At 45.4% G+C, this 17,912-nt stretch overlaps 1 protein-coding gene across 3 annotated transcripts in view; it reads left to right on the plus strand.

Annotated features, from left to right (window-relative positions):
- LOC146057920 (stomatin-like) overlaps positions 1-17,213 on the plus strand; it is a 45,529-nt gene extending 28,316 nt beyond the window's left edge. For all 3 annotated transcript variants that reach the window (XM_083169755.1, XM_083169756.1, XM_083169757.1), the window contains 3 exons: positions 10,190-10,393; positions 11,572-11,706; positions 14,442-17,213. In XM_083169755.1, the coding sequence (XP_083025881.1) occupies positions 10,190-10,393; positions 11,572-11,706; positions 14,442-14,630 (528 nt within the window). In that variant the 3' untranslated portion in view covers positions 14,631-17,213. The remainder of the gene's footprint in view (positions 1-10,189; positions 10,394-11,571; positions 11,707-14,441) is intronic.
- Positions 17,214-17,912: the final 699 nt, after the last annotated feature.

Below are 17,912 nucleotides of genomic sequence, written 5' to 3' on the forward strand. Positions count from 1 at the left end.
GGTCCTGGGATTGGCTGGTCATAACGACCGAATCCAGTCTGAGGGGCTGGGGGGCGGTAGTCCTTCATCTAAGGCTTCAGGGCCTTTGGTCAAAGGTAGAGTCCAGACTGCCAATCAACATTCTGGAGCTTCGGGCAGTTTTGAACGCATTGATTCAGGCGGAGGATTTTCTAAAGAGATCCCCGCTGAGGATACAATCGGACAATGCTACCACAGTGGCTTATCTGAACCATCAAGGCGGGACACGCAGCAGGATGGCGATAGCGGAAGTTTCCAAGATCTTCAGTTGGGCAGAGGCCAACGTTCCAGCATTGTCGGCAATTATTCCAGGTGTCAGGAATGTGAAAGTAGACTTCCTCAGCAGGGAGTCACTTCTGGAAGGGGAATGGACTCTCCATCAAGAAGTGTTTCAGGAGATTGTGAATCGATGGGGTTTGCCAGACATAGACCTAATGGCGATGAGAAAAAACAGTCAGGTACCGAGATTCTGCTCACGCGTGAGGGATCCTGCAGCTTGGGCAGTAGATGCCATGACCGTTCCGTGGGATTTCCAGATGGTGTACATATTACCTCCATTTCCCATGTTGCCGAGAGTATTGAAGAAAATAAAGAATCAGGGAGTACGGGCAATTCTAATTGCACCAGATTGGCCCAGGAGGTCATGGTACTCCGATGTACTGAGGCTGTCGAAGGATGCCTGGAAGCTTCCTCATCGTCAGGACCTGTTAGGTCAAGGGCCGTTTCTTCACAAGGACCCAGGTCGTCTCAATTTGACGGCGTGGCTTATGAAACCTCCTTATTGAAGAAAAAGGGGTTTTCGGGTGAGGTTATCCAGACCATGCTGAGGGCCCGTAAGCCGGTGTCTGCGGCTAATTACCATCGGGTCTGGAAGATATATATTAGATGGTGTGAGAGACAGAAGCTTTACACATCTAGATTCAAATTGTCAAGGCTTTTACATTTTTTGCAGGATGGTTTTTCGACAGGACTTAGTCTGCAATCTTTAAAAGTGCAGCTGTTGGCCTTATCTATATTCTTTCAAAAGAGAGTAGCTTTGTTACCTGAGGTTCAAACCTTTTACCAAGGGGTTACTAGACTTAAACCACCTTATAGGCAGCTGGTGGTGCCTTGGGATTTGTCTTTGGTTCTGTCTGTTACAGAATCCTCCTTTTGAGCCGTTAAGATCTGCGGATCTAAAGTATGTGTCGTAGAAGCTCACGTTTTTGTTGGCTATTGCCTCAGCCAGACGTGAGTTAGGTGCCTTGTCTTGCAAGTCACCGTTTTTGATTTTTCATGATGACAAGGCTGTGCTTCAAACAGTGCCAAAATTCCTACCTAAGGTAGTGTCATCCTTTCATTTAAACCAGGACATTGTGCTTCCAGTGTTTTCTCCTCCAGAAGGGGTTAAAAATAGGAAAAATTAAAGAAATTGGATGTAGTTCGCGCCTTGCGAATCTACATGGAGAAGGTAAAGGACATTTGAAAATCAGATTTACTCTTATTTATTTATTTATTTACAGTTTCTTATATAGCGCAGCAGATTCCGTTGCGCTTTACAATAGTAGACAGTGATAAGACAAACTGGGTAACAACAGACAGACTTGAAGGTAGGAGGGCCCTGCTGCAAGCTTACAATCTATAGGGATATAGGGGGCAAACATAAGGACAGGCACCAGTAATAGCAGTTACAAGTCCAGAAGGGAAGCTATATAATACATAAGTGCCTCGGAGGGTTATGCATGTAGAACTTAAATATGATAGGCGTGCCTGAAGAGGTGAGTTTTCAGGGAACGCTTGAAAGTTTGGAGACTGGTGGAGAGTCTTAATGTGCGTGGAAGGGCATTCCATAGGATGGGAGCAGCCCGATAAAAGTCCTGTAATAATGAATGGGAGCTAGTGATCCGTGCAGAAGAGAGACGCAGATCTTGTGTAGAGCGTAGTGGTCGAGATGGGAGATATTTTGTGATAAGTGCAGAGATATATGCTGGTGCAGTATGGTTAATAGCTTTATAAGCAAGTAGAAGTGTTTTATATTGAATACGGTAATATACAGGCAACCAATGGAGGGACTGGCAGAGCGGATCAGCAGACGATGAGCGTCTTGCAAGGAAGATCAGCCTAGCAGCAGCATTTAAAATTGATTGCAGTGGTGAGAGTCTGTTCTTGGGAAGACCAGTTAGGAGACTATTGCAATAATCAATGCGGGATACAATGAGTGCATGGATAAGAGATTTGGTAGTGTCTTGTGTGAGATAGGGTCGTATTTTGGATATGTTTTTTAGATGCATGTAACATGATTTGGAGACAGATTGAATGTGGGGAAGAAAGGACAGTTCAGAGTCGAGGATGACCCCTAAGCAACGAGCTTGTGGGGTAGGGTAGATTATCAAGTTGTCAACAGCGATGGAGATGTCAGGATGGTAACTGTTCTTAGTTGGCGGGAATATAAGTAATTCTGTTTTGGAAATATTGAGTTTGAGTTGGCGACAAGACATCCAAGATGAGATGGCAGAGAGACAATCAGAAACTCGACCCAAAACCACTGGTGACAACTCTGGGGTTGATAGATAGATTTGAGTATCATCAGCATACAAGTGATACTGAAATCCGAAAGAGCTGATTAGTTTGCCAAGAGAGGAGGTATAGATTGAGAAGAGCAGAGGACCTAAGACTGAACCTTGCGGAACTCCAACTGACAGAGGTAATGAAGAGGAAGTAGAGTTAGAGAAGCGAACACTGAAAGAGCGATCAGATAGGTAAGATGTGAACCAGGAAAGGGCTGTATCATTAAGACCTAGGGAGTGTAGTGTTTGTAAGAGAAGAGCGTGATCGACTGTGTCAAATGCAGCAGAAAGATCAAGAAGAATAAGTAGTGAGTAATGGCCTTTAGACTTAGCCATTACCAGATCATTCACCACTTTAGTCAGTGCTGTCTCAGTGGAGTGTTGAGAGCGAAAACCTGACTGAAGTGGGTCTAATAGGGTGTTAGAGTTAAGAAAGTTTGTGAGGCGAGAGTAGACAAGTCTCTCCAGTAGCTTGGATAGGCATGGGAGCTGAGATATAGGACGATAGTTAGAGAGAGAGTTAGGGTCAGAATTCTGTTTTTTTAGAATAGGAGTTATCACTGCATGTTTGAGCAGAGAAGGAAAAGTACCAGTAGTAAGAGAGAGATTGCAGATTTTAGTTAAGGTTGGAATAATGACAGGAGATAGATTTTTAATGACTTGCGCAGGTATAGGATCGAGAGGAGAGGTAGTAGAGTAAGAGGATAAGAAGAGTGCGGATACTTCCTTTTCATTTGTGGGCTCAAATGAAGAGAAAGTGCCAGAGGGTTCAGGTGGGAAAGAAAGAGGGTTAGAGGTTGTGGAAGAGCATACCATTTCATCTCGGATGTTATCAATCTTGTCCTTAAAGTAGGAGGCAAGTTCTTGTGCACTGATGGTAGCCGGTGGGGGAGGAGGGGGAGGGTACAGAAGAGACTTAAAGGTGTTAAAAAGTCGCTTAGGGTTGGTGGCATGAGAAGAGATGAGAGATTGGTAGTATGTTTGTTTGGCAGTGTCCAAAGCATTGCTGTAGGAGTAGTAGCTAGTTTTATATGCGAGGAAATCAGTCGTACTACGAGATTTGCGCCATTGGCGTTCTACTTTACGTGACTGATTTCTAAGTTGTCTTGTTGTTTTGGTGTGCCGCGGTTGGCATCTAAGCCTACGTGGGGTGTAATGGGTAGCTGGAGCCACGTCATCAAGGGCTGTTTCAAGAGTCTGGTAGAGGTGGGAAACAGCAGAGTCAGGAGAGGTAAATGTAGAAATTAGTGAGAGCTGTTGTTGCAGGGAGGTGGTAAGTTGTGGAAAATTAATTGCATTAGTATTTCTGCGGGTTAGAGTAGGCTTGCATGATTTCAGTGTCAGTGAGCTTGGGGTAATGGAAGAGAGTGAGAGGGTAATGAGATTGTGATCAGAGAGAGGGAAGGGAGTGTTAGTAAAATCAGAGACTGAGCACAGCCTGGTGAAAACAAGGTCAAGGCAGTGGCCTTCCTCATGAGTAGAGGAGTCGGACCACTGGGAGAGGCCGAGAGAGGAGGTTAGAGAGAGGAGTTTGGAAGCATGCAAAGATGGTGGACTGTCAATAGCAATATTGAAGTCACCCAGGATGACAGTGGAGATGTCAGAGGATAAGAAATGGGGGAGCCAGGCAGAGAAATCTTCTAGAAATTGAGTTTTGGGAAGCCCAGGTGGGCGATAGATAGCAGCAACACGCAGAGAGAAAGGGGAAAAAACCCTAATAGAGTGAACTTCAAATGATGTAAATGTGAGTGAAGGAGTAGATGGTAGAACTGAGTATGTGAAGTCTTGTGACAGTAATATACCAACCCCACCTCCTTTACAGTTACCAGGCCTGGGGGTGTGAGTGAAGTGGAAACCACCATGTGACAGTGCTGCAGGCGAGGCCGTGTCTGATTGTGTGAGCCAGGTTTCTGTAACTGCCAGCAGGTTGAATTTGTGAGAGATAAAGAGGTCATGGATGGATGTTAATTTATTGCAAACAGAGTGTGCATTCAATAGGGCACATTTAAGTTGTTTGGAGTGTGGTGGGAGGCATGTGATATTTATGAGGTTAGCCGAATTTCTAGGCATACAACCAGTAAACTCTGAGTGGGACAGGTGGTTTGGGCCTGGGTTTGGTGATATGTCACCAGCTAATAAGATTAAAAAGGAGAGATAGATAAAGGTGGATGTTTGTGTTTTTTTTTGTATTGGTGGTGGGATGTGGATGTGAAAGTACAAGTAGAGAAGTAAGTAAAGAGCTCATGAGTGTTTAGAAGAGGGGAGTGAATAATAGAAGAGGCAATGTGCACAGAGTGGTGAGTGTCAGGGAGATTATAGGATGGGTGAAGTTTGGTGAAAATTCCATGTAATGAAATGAGAAGTAGCAGTTTGGTGAGCATGATGTAATAATGTATATTGTATTTACCTTGCTTGATGTTTTTCAATGTTTTTCAACTGTTTTTTTAACTGTTCTTTAAAAGTAATATCACTTAGTAGATTTCTAACTTAGAGACTGCCCAGGCAGAGTACTGCCTTATAAGTGAAGATATATACCAAGTCTGATTAGAAGAGGCTACATCTGAGGTCACATGACCAGCTAATCAAAGGACATCAATTAACTTGTTTTAAATAAACACTAGCCAAAAATATATACCCCAATAAATTAGGCCTCACTGACAACAGCTTCAAACAGGTTATGCAAACACTATAAACATCCTTAACAATACAACACTGGTTCTGCAATTGCCATAATTCAGATTAGCAGTTAAAAGTGATTTCAGGAGACAAATGAAAAGTCACATACATGGAATAATTACTGCAAGACCTCAATAGGAGTATATGCAGAGCACTGGTACTTGTAGTGCGGACTCTTGGTGCTATATGATGTGCATAAGGTTGGGGGGCCTGCTTCTAAGCAGACCATCGCTCGTTGGTTAAGGTCTACTATTGCCTTTGCCTACTGTTAAGCAGGTAGACCGGTTCCGTCTCGGATAAATGCACATACCACCAGGTCGGTTGCTTCCTCCTGGGCGGTGCGCCATGGGGCTACGGCTGAAAAGTTGTGTAGGGCTGCCACCTGGTCCTCTGTTCACACCTTTACCAAATTTTACAGATTTCATGATTTCGCTTCGGAGGACGCTTCATTCGGACGGGCAGTGATGAGAACTGTTGGTCTGAGCGTGCCCTCCCAAAGGACCGGCTCGTGAACGTCCCATCGTGGAGCTGTGTCACCGGACTGGACGAAAGCGAAAAGGGGATTTTTGTAAGAACTTACCGTTCAAACCCCTTTCTCTGAGTCCAGTCCGGTGACACAGCGATCCCTCCCTTAAGCTCAGTTAAGTGTACCGTTCATGTGTTGTCATGTTATGGTTCTGTTATGTTGCATATAAAGTGTTCAGGCATTGTTCTGAGTTATGTATCCTAGTATTCTCTTGAAGTTGAACTGAAGCATTATGGGATGCAGAGGGAGGAGCCTGCTCCCAAAGAATTGAAGCATAGGTGCCTGGCTCCTGGCGGACCCTACTGCATCCCATCGTGGAGCTGTGTCACCGGACTGGACTCAGAGAAAGGGGTTCGAACGGTAAGTTCTTACAAAAATCCCCTTTATGGAGCAGTTGTCTAAGGCTCCTGAGGTAACTTCACCTAGGCACACTTTATCCACACCTCCCCTTCTTAATTTAGAGTCTGAAGATGACGGGGAATGTACTGAAGATATGTTTTGGGGCCAGAGGGTAGTATTTGAGTCTTCTGTCCTTGGTATTGAAGATTTGATATTCGCAGTTAAACATTGAATGTCTCAGCTGAGGATAAAGTGCCAATTCAAGGTGTATTTAAGAAATTGCACTGGGATGCAGTTACTTTTCCCTCGGATGAGGGCATGATAGCAATACTTGGGGAAGCATGGAAGACGCCTGATAAAAGGCTTCTCATTCCCAAGAGATTTGCAAACATGTATCCTATGCCGGAGGAGCATGTGAAATTGTAGGAAAAGATCCCTCTGGTGGATACACCTTTTGCTAGGTCGTCTAAGACCACTACTTTGCCTGTACAGGGGGGGTGCTGCTTTCAAAAGCCCCGTGGATAATAAGATTGAAGGCTGTGTTTGAAGGGGCGGGCTTTACCTTATGCCCAATTATTGCATCTGCTTGGGTATCCAAGGCCATGATGAAGTGGGCTGATGCCTTGTGTAATCTGCTTCAACCTGACACAGAAGCCTTTGCTTTGGCAGAAAAGCTGAAGTGTGCAGCGGAGTATGTTTGTGAGGCTGGTGAAGAAGGCGTCAAAAGTGTCAGCCACTTCCGTGACAGCTAGGAGAGCTCTCTGACTTAAGGCTTGGGAAGCTGATAGTGAGTCCAAGAAGTCTCTATAGTCGTTGGCTTTTAAGGGAGAACTTCTTTTTGGGGCAGAACTGGATTCCCTTATTAAGAAAGCCACGGGAGGAAAAGAGCACTTTCCTTCCCACCACATCTAAGCACTCAGTGTCTAGGTTTGGGGCATTTAGGCCGTCCTTTCGTTCCTTCTTTCGAGGGGGTGCATCCAGTAGAGGACCAACAGTTAGAGGAAAGTTTCCCTCAGGCAAAGGAAGGGCGCCCAGATCCTGTTTTGGGGCTTTTGCAAAGAAACACCCTTCCAAAAGTGAGGCTAAGTCTGGGATCAGAGTGGGGGGTCGCCTCCTGCAGTTTCTGGATGTGCGGACTCTCTCCACCCCGAACCCTTGGGGTCTCGCCATCATTTCTCAGGGGTACAGGATCAATCTCAGCGGTGTCCCTCCAAAGAGATTTCTCCCAACACCCCTGCCGCGAGAAGCTCGCTTGCGAAAAGCCCTCTTGGGGGCGCCAATGTCGCTTCTCGAGAAGGGATTGGTGATCCCGGTACCTCAGGTGGAAAGAAAGAAGGGATTTTATTTCATTCTTTTCCTGGTCCCCAAACCGGACGGTTCCTTCAGCCCCATTCTAAACCTACAAAATACTAATAATTCAGGCTCAAAAACTTCTAGACAATTACTCAAAAAGTAAATCACTAAGAGTGCTAATACTTGGTATATATGTGCAGCTCCCAGGGTAACAATAGTTATGTAGGTTTAAAACCTGGAGTCTTTAAACCTACATCTGTGGGTGGCTCACTTCAGGATGGAATCTCTTCGGTCAATGCTTTTAAGCATAGAACCTGGAGAATTTCTAGCATCAGTGGACATCCAGGATGCTTATCTGTATGTGCCTATATGCAGGGAACATCAATCTTTACTGTGTTTCGCAATAGGAGAAACTCCTCTGCAGTTTCAGGCTCTACCTTTCGGGCTGGCCACAGCGCCGAGAGTTTTCACAAAAATGATGGCTATCATGGCAGCAGCTCTCAGGTTAAATTGGATTGTGCTTATTCCATACTTGGACGACCTCTTGTTTAATGCAGAATCGGCAGAGAAGTTTCAGGAACATCTGACGATTGCAACACCGTTTCTTCGAGACCACGGGTTGATGTTAAATCTTCCAAAGTCTCAGAAACTTCAGTTTTTGGGTGTGATTTTGGATACACATCTACATCGTGTTTTCCTCCCAGAGTCCAAAGCAGTGGACATTCGCCGGTTGGTGCTGTCGATTCTCCAGTCGCCAAATCCCTCGATATGGCAGAGTTTGAAGCTGTTGGGCAAAATGGCGGCAATATTTGAGACCCTGCAGTATGCAAGGTTTCACTCAAGGCCCTTTCAATGAAACAATCTGTCCAGTTGGTCCGGGAACCCGAAATCCATGAAACCGGAAACACTGTTACTGTCTCAGTAGACAAGGGATTCGTTGATCTGGTGGACGGATCTGGAGTCTTTTCAATTGGGGCGTTCCCTTTGCTCCTGGGATTGGTTGATCGTCACGACCAACGCCAGTCTCAGGGGCTGGGGGCAGTGGCCTACACCTCAGATTGCAATGTCTGTGGTCCAGGTAGGAATCAAAACTGCCGATCAACATTCTGGAACCCCGCAGTGTGGAAGACACTTCTACAGACGGAAGACCTCCTGAAGGGGTTGCCCATCCGCATACAATCGGACAATGCCATGGCTGTGGCTTATTTCAACCATCAAGGGGGCACTCGCAGCAGGATGGCCATGCAGGAAGTCTCTCTGATTTTTCATTGGGCAGAAAGAAACATTCCAGCTCTGTCAGCTGTGTTCATTCCAGGAATGTGGATGCAGACTCCTCAGCAGGGCGGAACTGGGCGTTGCATCAGGAAGTCTTTCAGGACATAGTAGCACTTTGGGGGCTCCCAGAGGAGGACTTGATGGCGTCCAGACACAATTGTCAGGTTCCCAGATTCTGCTCGCAGACCACCTGTAGGTTCAAGGTCTCTAGAATTTTGGAGTTTCTCCAGGATGGTTTTTCAGCGGGGCTGAGCCTGCAGGCTTTAAAGGTACAGTTGTCCGCTTTGTCCATATTCTTTCAAAAAAAGAGTGGCTCTACTGCCAGAAGTACAGACCTTCTTACAGGGAGTTATGAGAATTAATTCTCCTTATAGGCAGCCGGTAGCGCCTTGGGATCTGTCTCTGGTGTTTTCGGTTCTACAGAAACCTCCATTTGAGCCTTTAAGGTCGGCTGATCTTAAATCTCTTTCTTGGAAACGTACCTTTCTGTTAGCTATAGCCTCGGCTAGCCGGGTTTCGGAATTGGGGGCCTTGTCTTGCAAGTCCCCGTTTCTGGTTTTTCATGATGACAGGGCTGTTCTTAGAACAGTGCTGAAGTTTCTACCTAAGGTAGTATCAAATTTCCATTTATACCAGAAGATTGTGCTCCCGGTGTTTTGTCCTCCAGAGGAGGCGAGAAATAGTCAAACTGAAGAAATCGGACATGGTTCGCACGCTGCGCATTTATGTGGACAGAGTAAAGGATTTTCACAAAACTGATTTGCTATTGGTACTATATGATGTGCATAAGAGAGGGTGGCCTGCTTCTAAGCAGACCATTGCTAGATGGTTAAGGTGATTATCGGTGATTGCCTTTGCATACACTAAGGTAGGCAGACCGATTCCCTCCAGGAGTAATGCCCATACCACAAGGCCAGTTGCTTCCTCTTGGGCTGTGCGCCATGGGGCTACAGCGGAGCAGTTAGGGCTGCCACCTGGTCCTCTGTTCACACCTTTACCAAATTCTACAGGTTCCATGAGTTCGCATCCGAGGATGTCTTGAATGTCCCAAGGTTAGCTATGTCACCAGGATGGACCACAGAGAAAAGGGGATTTTTGTAAGAACTTACCGTTCAAATCCCTTTCTCTGGGTCCATCCTGTGACACAGCGATCCCTCCCTTACGCTCAGTAAGTTTTTATACCGTTCATGTATTATGTTATTTGGTTATTTTTGAAATGTGCATATTAATATGTTCAGGCGTTGTGCTGAGTAATGTATCCTAGTGTGCTTTAGAAGTTGAACTGAGGAATGCTGGGATGCAGAAGGGAGGAGCCTGCCTCTCAAAGAAGTTAGCATAGGTGCCTTGCTCCTGCGGACCCTCCTACATCCCATGGCTAGCCGTGTCACCAGGATGGACTCAGAGAAAGGGATTCGAACGGTAAGTTCTTACAAAAATCCCCTTTTTTTAGATGTTTTATTTATTTTTGTTAGACACATGGTAATTATTGAGTTGCTTGCTTTGCATTGTATTGCAGGTCCTTACTAAAGATTCTGTAACGATCACAGTAGACGGAGTGGTGTACTACAAGATCACAAGTGCTTTGAAATCGGTGTTCAATGTGATCGATGTTCGACTAGCAACTTCCCGGCTAGCTGAAACCACACTGAGGAATATCTTAGGAACACAAACTCTTTCCAGCACCATGTCAAACCGTGAGGAGATCGCTCAGAGAATGCAGGTAAGATTGTGTTTGTACTGTATTGTGAACAGGTGGTAACTGCCTGGAGTCATGAGTCATACTAGGAATGGCCATCGGTGGGCACCATCGATGGTACTATTGATAGATAACATTGATGATATAAACATTATATTAGGGAACCATCATAGTGTTCATCCACTGATTGTCATCCCTGCTTTACTTTGGAATGGGATGTGGGCAAGATTTTGTCTGTGTGTGTGTGTGTGTGTGCGGTGGCCTGGGGAGGGGGGAGCTATTGATAATAAAGACAAATTATTTATTATTAAATGGTGGGAAACCATCTGGCTCTCCCCAATTTATAGCAAATTATTGTACATCACCCATATTACATCCAGCACACACACCACTACGTTACATTACCCCTCCTCATATTACAGCCAGTAAACATTACTAAATTACATTACACACATCCATCTCACATCACTCCCCCCAAATTACAGCCAGTACACACCACTATATTACATTACCTCCCCCTCATATTACAGCCAGTACACACACCACTATATTACATTACCTCCCCCTCATATTACAGCCAGTACACACACCACTATATTACATTACCTCCCCCTCATATTACAGCCAGTACACACACCACTATATTACATTACCTCCCCCTCATATTACAGCCAGTACACACACCACTATATTACATTACCTCCCCCTCATATTAGAGCCAGTACACACACCACTATATTACATTATACACAGCCCCCACCTGGCTGTCTTGCTCCATCCTGGGAGGTGCAGGGACCCAGCGGTGTGGTGGAGGTGGCAGCGGCTCACCTCAGGCATAGGAGCAGGGCTGATACATGGTGTGTGTTGGACAGGGCCAGTCTCATGGAAACAGAGCCCTGGCTGCCAGCTCTCTGCTGCTCCTCTCAGTGCGCACAGCAGCTCGCCTACCCACAACACCGTTTCCATATGCACGCATGCAGAGTATTCCCAGAAACAAGGAGGACTGAGGGGGTGTGTGGGGCAGCGTGAGACTCAGGTGAAAATCGTGTGCCTCTTGCTGAATGCGAGGGGGGGGGGGGCTAATTTTGGTGCTGATTGGATGGTACTTTATCTCTCTCCAAGGTTTATTACATAGACCCCATATGTATTTTACTTGATCACGAGATCTGTAGACACAAGGCTGCATTTTTTTTTTCTTCTAGACCATACTGGATGATGCTACTCACCGATGGGGAGTGATGGTGGAACGTGTGGAGATGAGAGAAGTGCGGCTTCCTCTTCAGATGCAGAGAGCTATGGCATCTGAGGCAGAGGCAACACGAGAGGCCAGAGCTAAGGTCATTATAACCAACCAAAGTCATCCAACACAAGCTGTACATTATACACAAATGACCTATATATTGGACTGCCACAGCCTCATGTACCTGCTGCTTTCTCTGTAATAACATCATACTTGGCTACCTTCCCAGTATAGCTGAGAAGCTCCTTTAAATCAGGTGGCTCTCCTGGCTCGCTGGAAAGGTGGTCAAGTGTCCTGCATCCCCCCGGAACCCTTACGGTTGCTCACCTGTAGATCACAAGTGGATGGACCAAGGGAGACCGGATAACACGATTTGCACTGAATCACGTCATTATAGCCCGCCCCTGCTATACAATGCCTGTTTTAAGGCACTGTATGCCCCACACCTCACCAAGTGCATGTAACCGTTGACCATGCCCCCATGGTGAAGGGGATGCAGATGTAGGTAAGATTGACTACATCTAGACCATATTATTTTTTTATTTAGCAAATCCATCGGTACTTGTGTAGTTTCACGGCGCCACTTACGTAGTCAGTGTAGTGTCCCTATCAGCATCAACGTTGTGTTCCTGTAGTCAGATTGTGTCTGCGACTGTGTGTACGTTCGTGCCTAACCGGAGCTTATGCAGTTAGCGTAGTCAGTCAGCGTTACGCAGTTAGTGTAGTCGGTCAGCGTTGTGTCAGCGCTTATTACATTGTGTGGGAACCATTGACCATTTTTAACCTGCCTGACATGACAGGTGTGAATGTGTGTTCCTGAAAAACGTTACGCGTCCTCCCGACCTGTTCATACCCACACTATAAAATCAACTCCACACGGATGTGGATAAAGTGTGGCGAGCACAGCGAGCATGTGGAACGGATGCTTAAAATGAGCCCGAAGTGTGGCGAGCGGACGTGGATTACTTGACGTGTATTACACGTTCCCGCACTTTGGGCTCGTTTTACGCGTCCCCTTGCGGTGCTCGCTGCGCTCGCCACGCTTCGTGCTCTACTCTACGCCGACGTGGATAGTGGGGGTATGAAAAGGTCTGGAGGACGCGTACCGGGGCATTTGCCAGTATGGAGCACTGGCAAATGCAACTTTTATTGTGAATGAGACGCACTTGTGCACCGCACTCCCCCTTTGTGCATAAGACACACGTGCTACTGAACCCCTAACCCTGACCGTCTCCCTGAAGTGGACACTGACAGGGTTGCCATACCCTGCCGCACGAATTACTGAGACGCACTTGCATATGAGACTCCGGTTAGTAAAGTGTCATGTGTCTCAGGCAGATGGAGCGCCTCTCCGCCGGCGTCCGATCTGGCGGTTACCGGCGCTCACTAGGCTTGCCAGGGACAGAGCTGCAGCTCGCGGGGACAGTACGGTGACTACGCTGCCTGATGGGGACACTACACTGACTACACAGGGCTGCCGCTGGGACACTATGCTGATTACGCTAGGCAGCCGTTGGGCTACGCTGACAGCGTAGCGGTAGGTGGCGCCGTGAAACTACACAAGTACCAATCCATCTACTTATACACAATGTATAGTGTGACAGTCATTAGGTCAACAGCAATAGGTCGACATGCACAAGGTTGACATTGACAAACAATTGACACAAGCAAAAGGTCGACACAGGAAAAATCGACAATGTCATCACCTGAGCACATGGACTGCCAATCAGTGCAAAGTCGTTTGCCATGCTTCAGGGCAGGTGCCTCAAGCTGCTACCACTGCCGTCGACATACTTTACTAACCGGAGTTTGTGTGGGGGGTAAAGAATGAAACCGTCCAAACAATGAAAGAAAAAAATGATGAAAATGTATGTAGACCTTTTCACGTGTCAACCTTTTGTCAATGTCAATCTTGTGTGTCGACCTTTTGTTGTTCACCTAGACATTGTCTGCCAGCCATCTGGATACCTTACACACAGTGCATCAGCTCCAAGTAAAAACACTTGTCTACTGTTATGTTCTGAAAGGTTCAATGGTATTAGTATTATTATTATTATTATTGTTTGAGCACTACAAGACTAAAGGGGTTATTAAGACCTGATCGCATGGCTGTGAATTCACAGCCCGGACCATACTCTGTAGACTTCGCATCTGTGCGGCCCGTAGTGCGCATGTGCGAGGTTACCGTTTAGAACAGCTATTGATGTTCTAGTCTTGTAGTGAATTTGGCAGAACCACAAGACTCTAAAGGCAATCTGTGCATAATAAAGTGTATATACATCCACCTTTCACAAATGTTAAATGCCGCCCACCCCCAACCTGAATCCTCTCGTGTATGCAAACACATCCCGCGCATATGGTTGCCCGGGCGGTCGCTGATTTTTTTTTTCTCCGTTCATGGATAGAAGTTAGTCTATACTTACTTTTATCCTGGATGTAGATGGCCGAAAAAGGGGGACGGGTGCTAAAGTCATCTCACGTCAGCCGTCCGCCTCACGCAGTCATCGACACACCTGTGTTCCCAGGGGAACGCCCAGCATTTTTATGTGGATGCCCAGCATTTTTATGTGGATGCTAGGCGTTCCCCTGCTGCCACTCCCTGCCCCCAGACATCCCTGTCCGGAGCGAACGGCTCAGCGGCTGTGAAACTCACGAAGCCATTCACTCCCGGGGTTTGCGCACATGCGCAGATCCCAAACATCGGGGAAGGGTTCAAATTCAGACACGTACAAACAGGTCTGTATCGGCCATATATTCATTAGCTTTCTTGCATTGTTCATTCCGTTTCATAATAGTAATAAAGAAATAATGCTTGTGTGGTTCCCACTATAGGTGGTAGCGGCAGAGGGCGAGATGAATGCTTCCCGGGCTCTGAAAGAAGCGGCAATAGTTATATCCGAATCACCTGTGGCTCTACAGCTGCGCTACCTGCAGACACTGAATACAATTGCAGCAGAGAACAATTCCACAATTGTGTTCCCCATCCCCATTGACCTACTACATGGCTTCAGTAACAAATAACACCAGCTTTGGAGCTCTTTATGGATTGGATGTTACATGTTCTAAACCCATTGGGGTGTATTCAATGCAATGATGGCAAGCGGCGCCAATAGCTCGCTGTCAGAGTATTCAACTGCCTCCCCGTCACTCTCCATTTCCACCTCGCTCGTTGTTTTCAGCGAGGTGGAAAAAAGGCCACAAAAAGGCAACAGGCTCCCCGTTTAAGGAATATTTGCAAAACATTGAATATGGCGAAGAAGTTGGACGGCGACGATGGTTTTCCGTGCCAAAAAAGCCATCCTAGCCATACAAAAACGACCCCTTGCCACCCGCATTGAATACACCCCATCGAGTGCCAAGGGAATTTGTCAAAATAGGTGTGAAAATTGCCAAGCAAACATTTGTATTCATCTTATTGACCTATAATGTTTACCTTCTATAGGAAATATAATCTTTTACTGTACAACTTTTACTTGAATTTATATAACAAATGTGAGCGACGCTGGCATTTTTAGCGGATGTTTTGCGCATCCCTCACAGATGTTGGCACTCAAACATAGTTTGTTTTTCTTTGGTCAAAGCTGTGCTGCAGCTCATTAGCTGTTTTAACAGCTCTGTCATTTACCTCAGCAACTGATGCAAAACCTGTTCCATTAGTAAAGATATTGCTAAAAATAAAGAAGTCACACAGGGGGTTATTCTAGTTCACTCGCAAAGGTACAATCACTGTCTTATGGACAAAACCATATGCACTGCAGGTGGGGCAGATGTAACATGCGCAGAGAGATTAGATTTGGGCGGGGTTTGTACTTCAAACTGATATCTATATTGCAGTGTAAAAATAAAGCAGACAGTATTTTCCCTGCGCAGAAACAATAAAACACCCAAATGTAACTCTCTCTGCACATGTTACATCAGCCCCGCCTGCAGTGCACATGGTTTTGTCCATAAGAGAGTGATTGTGCCTTTCCGAGTGAACTAGAATAACCCCCTCAGTGCTATGTCTGATATGTATGTAGTTTGTTCTAGCTCTGCAATCTGTTTCTCAGCCAAAAACTGCTTTATGCTGTGTACACACTTGTACAATCTGCATGAGATCCAGATGAGATTTACAATTTAGACTATCTGCATACAATTTAGACTATATAGTGCAGATCTGCACTATATAGTCTATGCAGCCAAGACTTTCTGGCTGCAATACAGGAGTGCGCATCGAGATCGCATCTGGATCGCAAGGGATAGAATCCATACAATCTGCATGAGATCCAGATGAGATTTACAATTTAGACTATCTGCATACAATTTAGACTATATAGTGCAGATCTGCACTATATAGACAGGGCAGCCAAGACTTTCTGGCTGCGATACAGGAGCGCGCATCGAGATCGCATCTGGATCACAAGGGATAAAATCCATACAATCTGCATAAGATCCAGATGAGATTTTGACTATATAGTCAAAATGTCATCTGGATCTCATGCAGATTGTACAAGTGTGTACACAGCATTTTAGACACATGGAGAGATGTGTGGGCTTGTGCATTGCCCTAATGGAGGATGAAACCATTTTTATACAGCTCTGGCTTATTTCTTATGATTCTTTCTAGCAAGAACCTTGTTGTAGTAATGTTGCACCATCTTGTACCCAGCCCGCCTAAATAACACACTTGATATCAAAGAAAACACTTTAACATGGCTTTGAATTTGTATTTGCTATAATGCGATTGTTTCATTCTTGTTGGTGATGGTGTTTCCAGGGCATGGTCTGGTATTTTGTCCCATAATTGTATCACATGTAATAACTTTACCTAAAAAATGCAAATCTGCTTGAATTTGTAACAAAAATGACTTTTAACTCAGTCTGCACACTCAGCTGACAGAACATTGCACCTTTGTCAGGCCTGACAGATGCCAACAAGGGTACACTCCTGCACACCTGATTCACTGAGGTGGCTTTCTCCAGCCTATGCTGCCAGACATTACCACAGGCACCCTAGCATGTACGTCCATCTGAAGCTCCGTCTCACCGGGCAGCACGTCCCGGTCAGACGCCATGATTGTACGGCACAGCTATATCTACAGTACCTGCCGCATTTTTAAACCAGAGGCAGACGGGCTATACACTGTACATGCACCTCAACGTGTCAGCCCATGGTTAAAGGAACCTAAAGAATTTTACTTCTCAGCATTTCAGTGCTCAGAGTATTTCATCGGTTAAAGCAATCCAATTTTTATACTACTAAAGGAAATATATATGGTTGAGTAGATCTGCATGCATTTTTAGCCAGGACGCCGGCCTATACACTACGAGCAAATCGGGAGGTTACACACTGGATTAATGATACAAGTTTCACCTACCATACCAACTAATAGTTACAATTATGTCTGGACTTTATATATTTTATATTCTAAAATAATCACCAGTTGCCTTATTTTTATTATTATTATTTCTATTATAAGGATGTATTTTTATTTTTGTTCTGTTTGTTTTATATCTCCCCCTCCCTTTTATCCTTTTTCTATGTAACTTTATTATTCATATGTACTGTATTTTATATATTTCCTTAATTTGCATTTATAAGTAAACCACTATGTCTCAATACTCTACAGTACAAAAACCAATAAATGTAATTGTATACACAAAAGTATCCGGCATTAACTCATTGTGTGGAGGCAGACACAGTTCTTCCAAACAAATAAAGCTAAATTAAATAAATAAACTAAAGGTGGCCATACATCAGAAAGATATTGTACCCAATCATACAATCTCAATTGATTGTAAGATGGATTGTATGCAGATTGTGTGCACATCTTGTGTACACAATCATACAATCCATCAGCAGATGGATTGTATGACTGATTGTATAATGGATTGTATGCAGATTGTGTGCACATCTCGTGTACACAATGATACAGCAGATGGATTGTATGATGGATTGTATGCAGATTGTGTGCACATCTTGTGTACACAATCATGCAGCAGATGGATTGTATGACTGATTGTATGATGGATTGTGAGTAGATTGTGTGTCCAAAAACCACCAAGGACTGCCGGGGATTTCAAGGAAAATTGTACACAATCATGAACGCAATCGATCTTTCTGATGTATGGCCAGCTTAAGTGACGTATTTAGCCAAGCCGCGCTGAGGTGAGAGGAAGACCGCGCAGTGCTGAGGAGACGGAGATTGCGCTGCTTGCAAGGAGATGATGCTGCTATAACACCGCAGTGGAAGCGTTCTGGGTCCTGACAGCTATCCCCGCTGGAGGTAGCTGTCAATCACCGCCTAGCAGCATTCCTGTATG

This window comes from Crinia signifera, chromosome 2 (assembly GCF_055691185.1).
Source record: "Crinia signifera chromosome 2, ASM5569118v1, whole genome shotgun sequence".
NCBI lineage: Eukaryota > Metazoa > Chordata > Amphibia > Anura > Myobatrachidae > Crinia > Crinia signifera.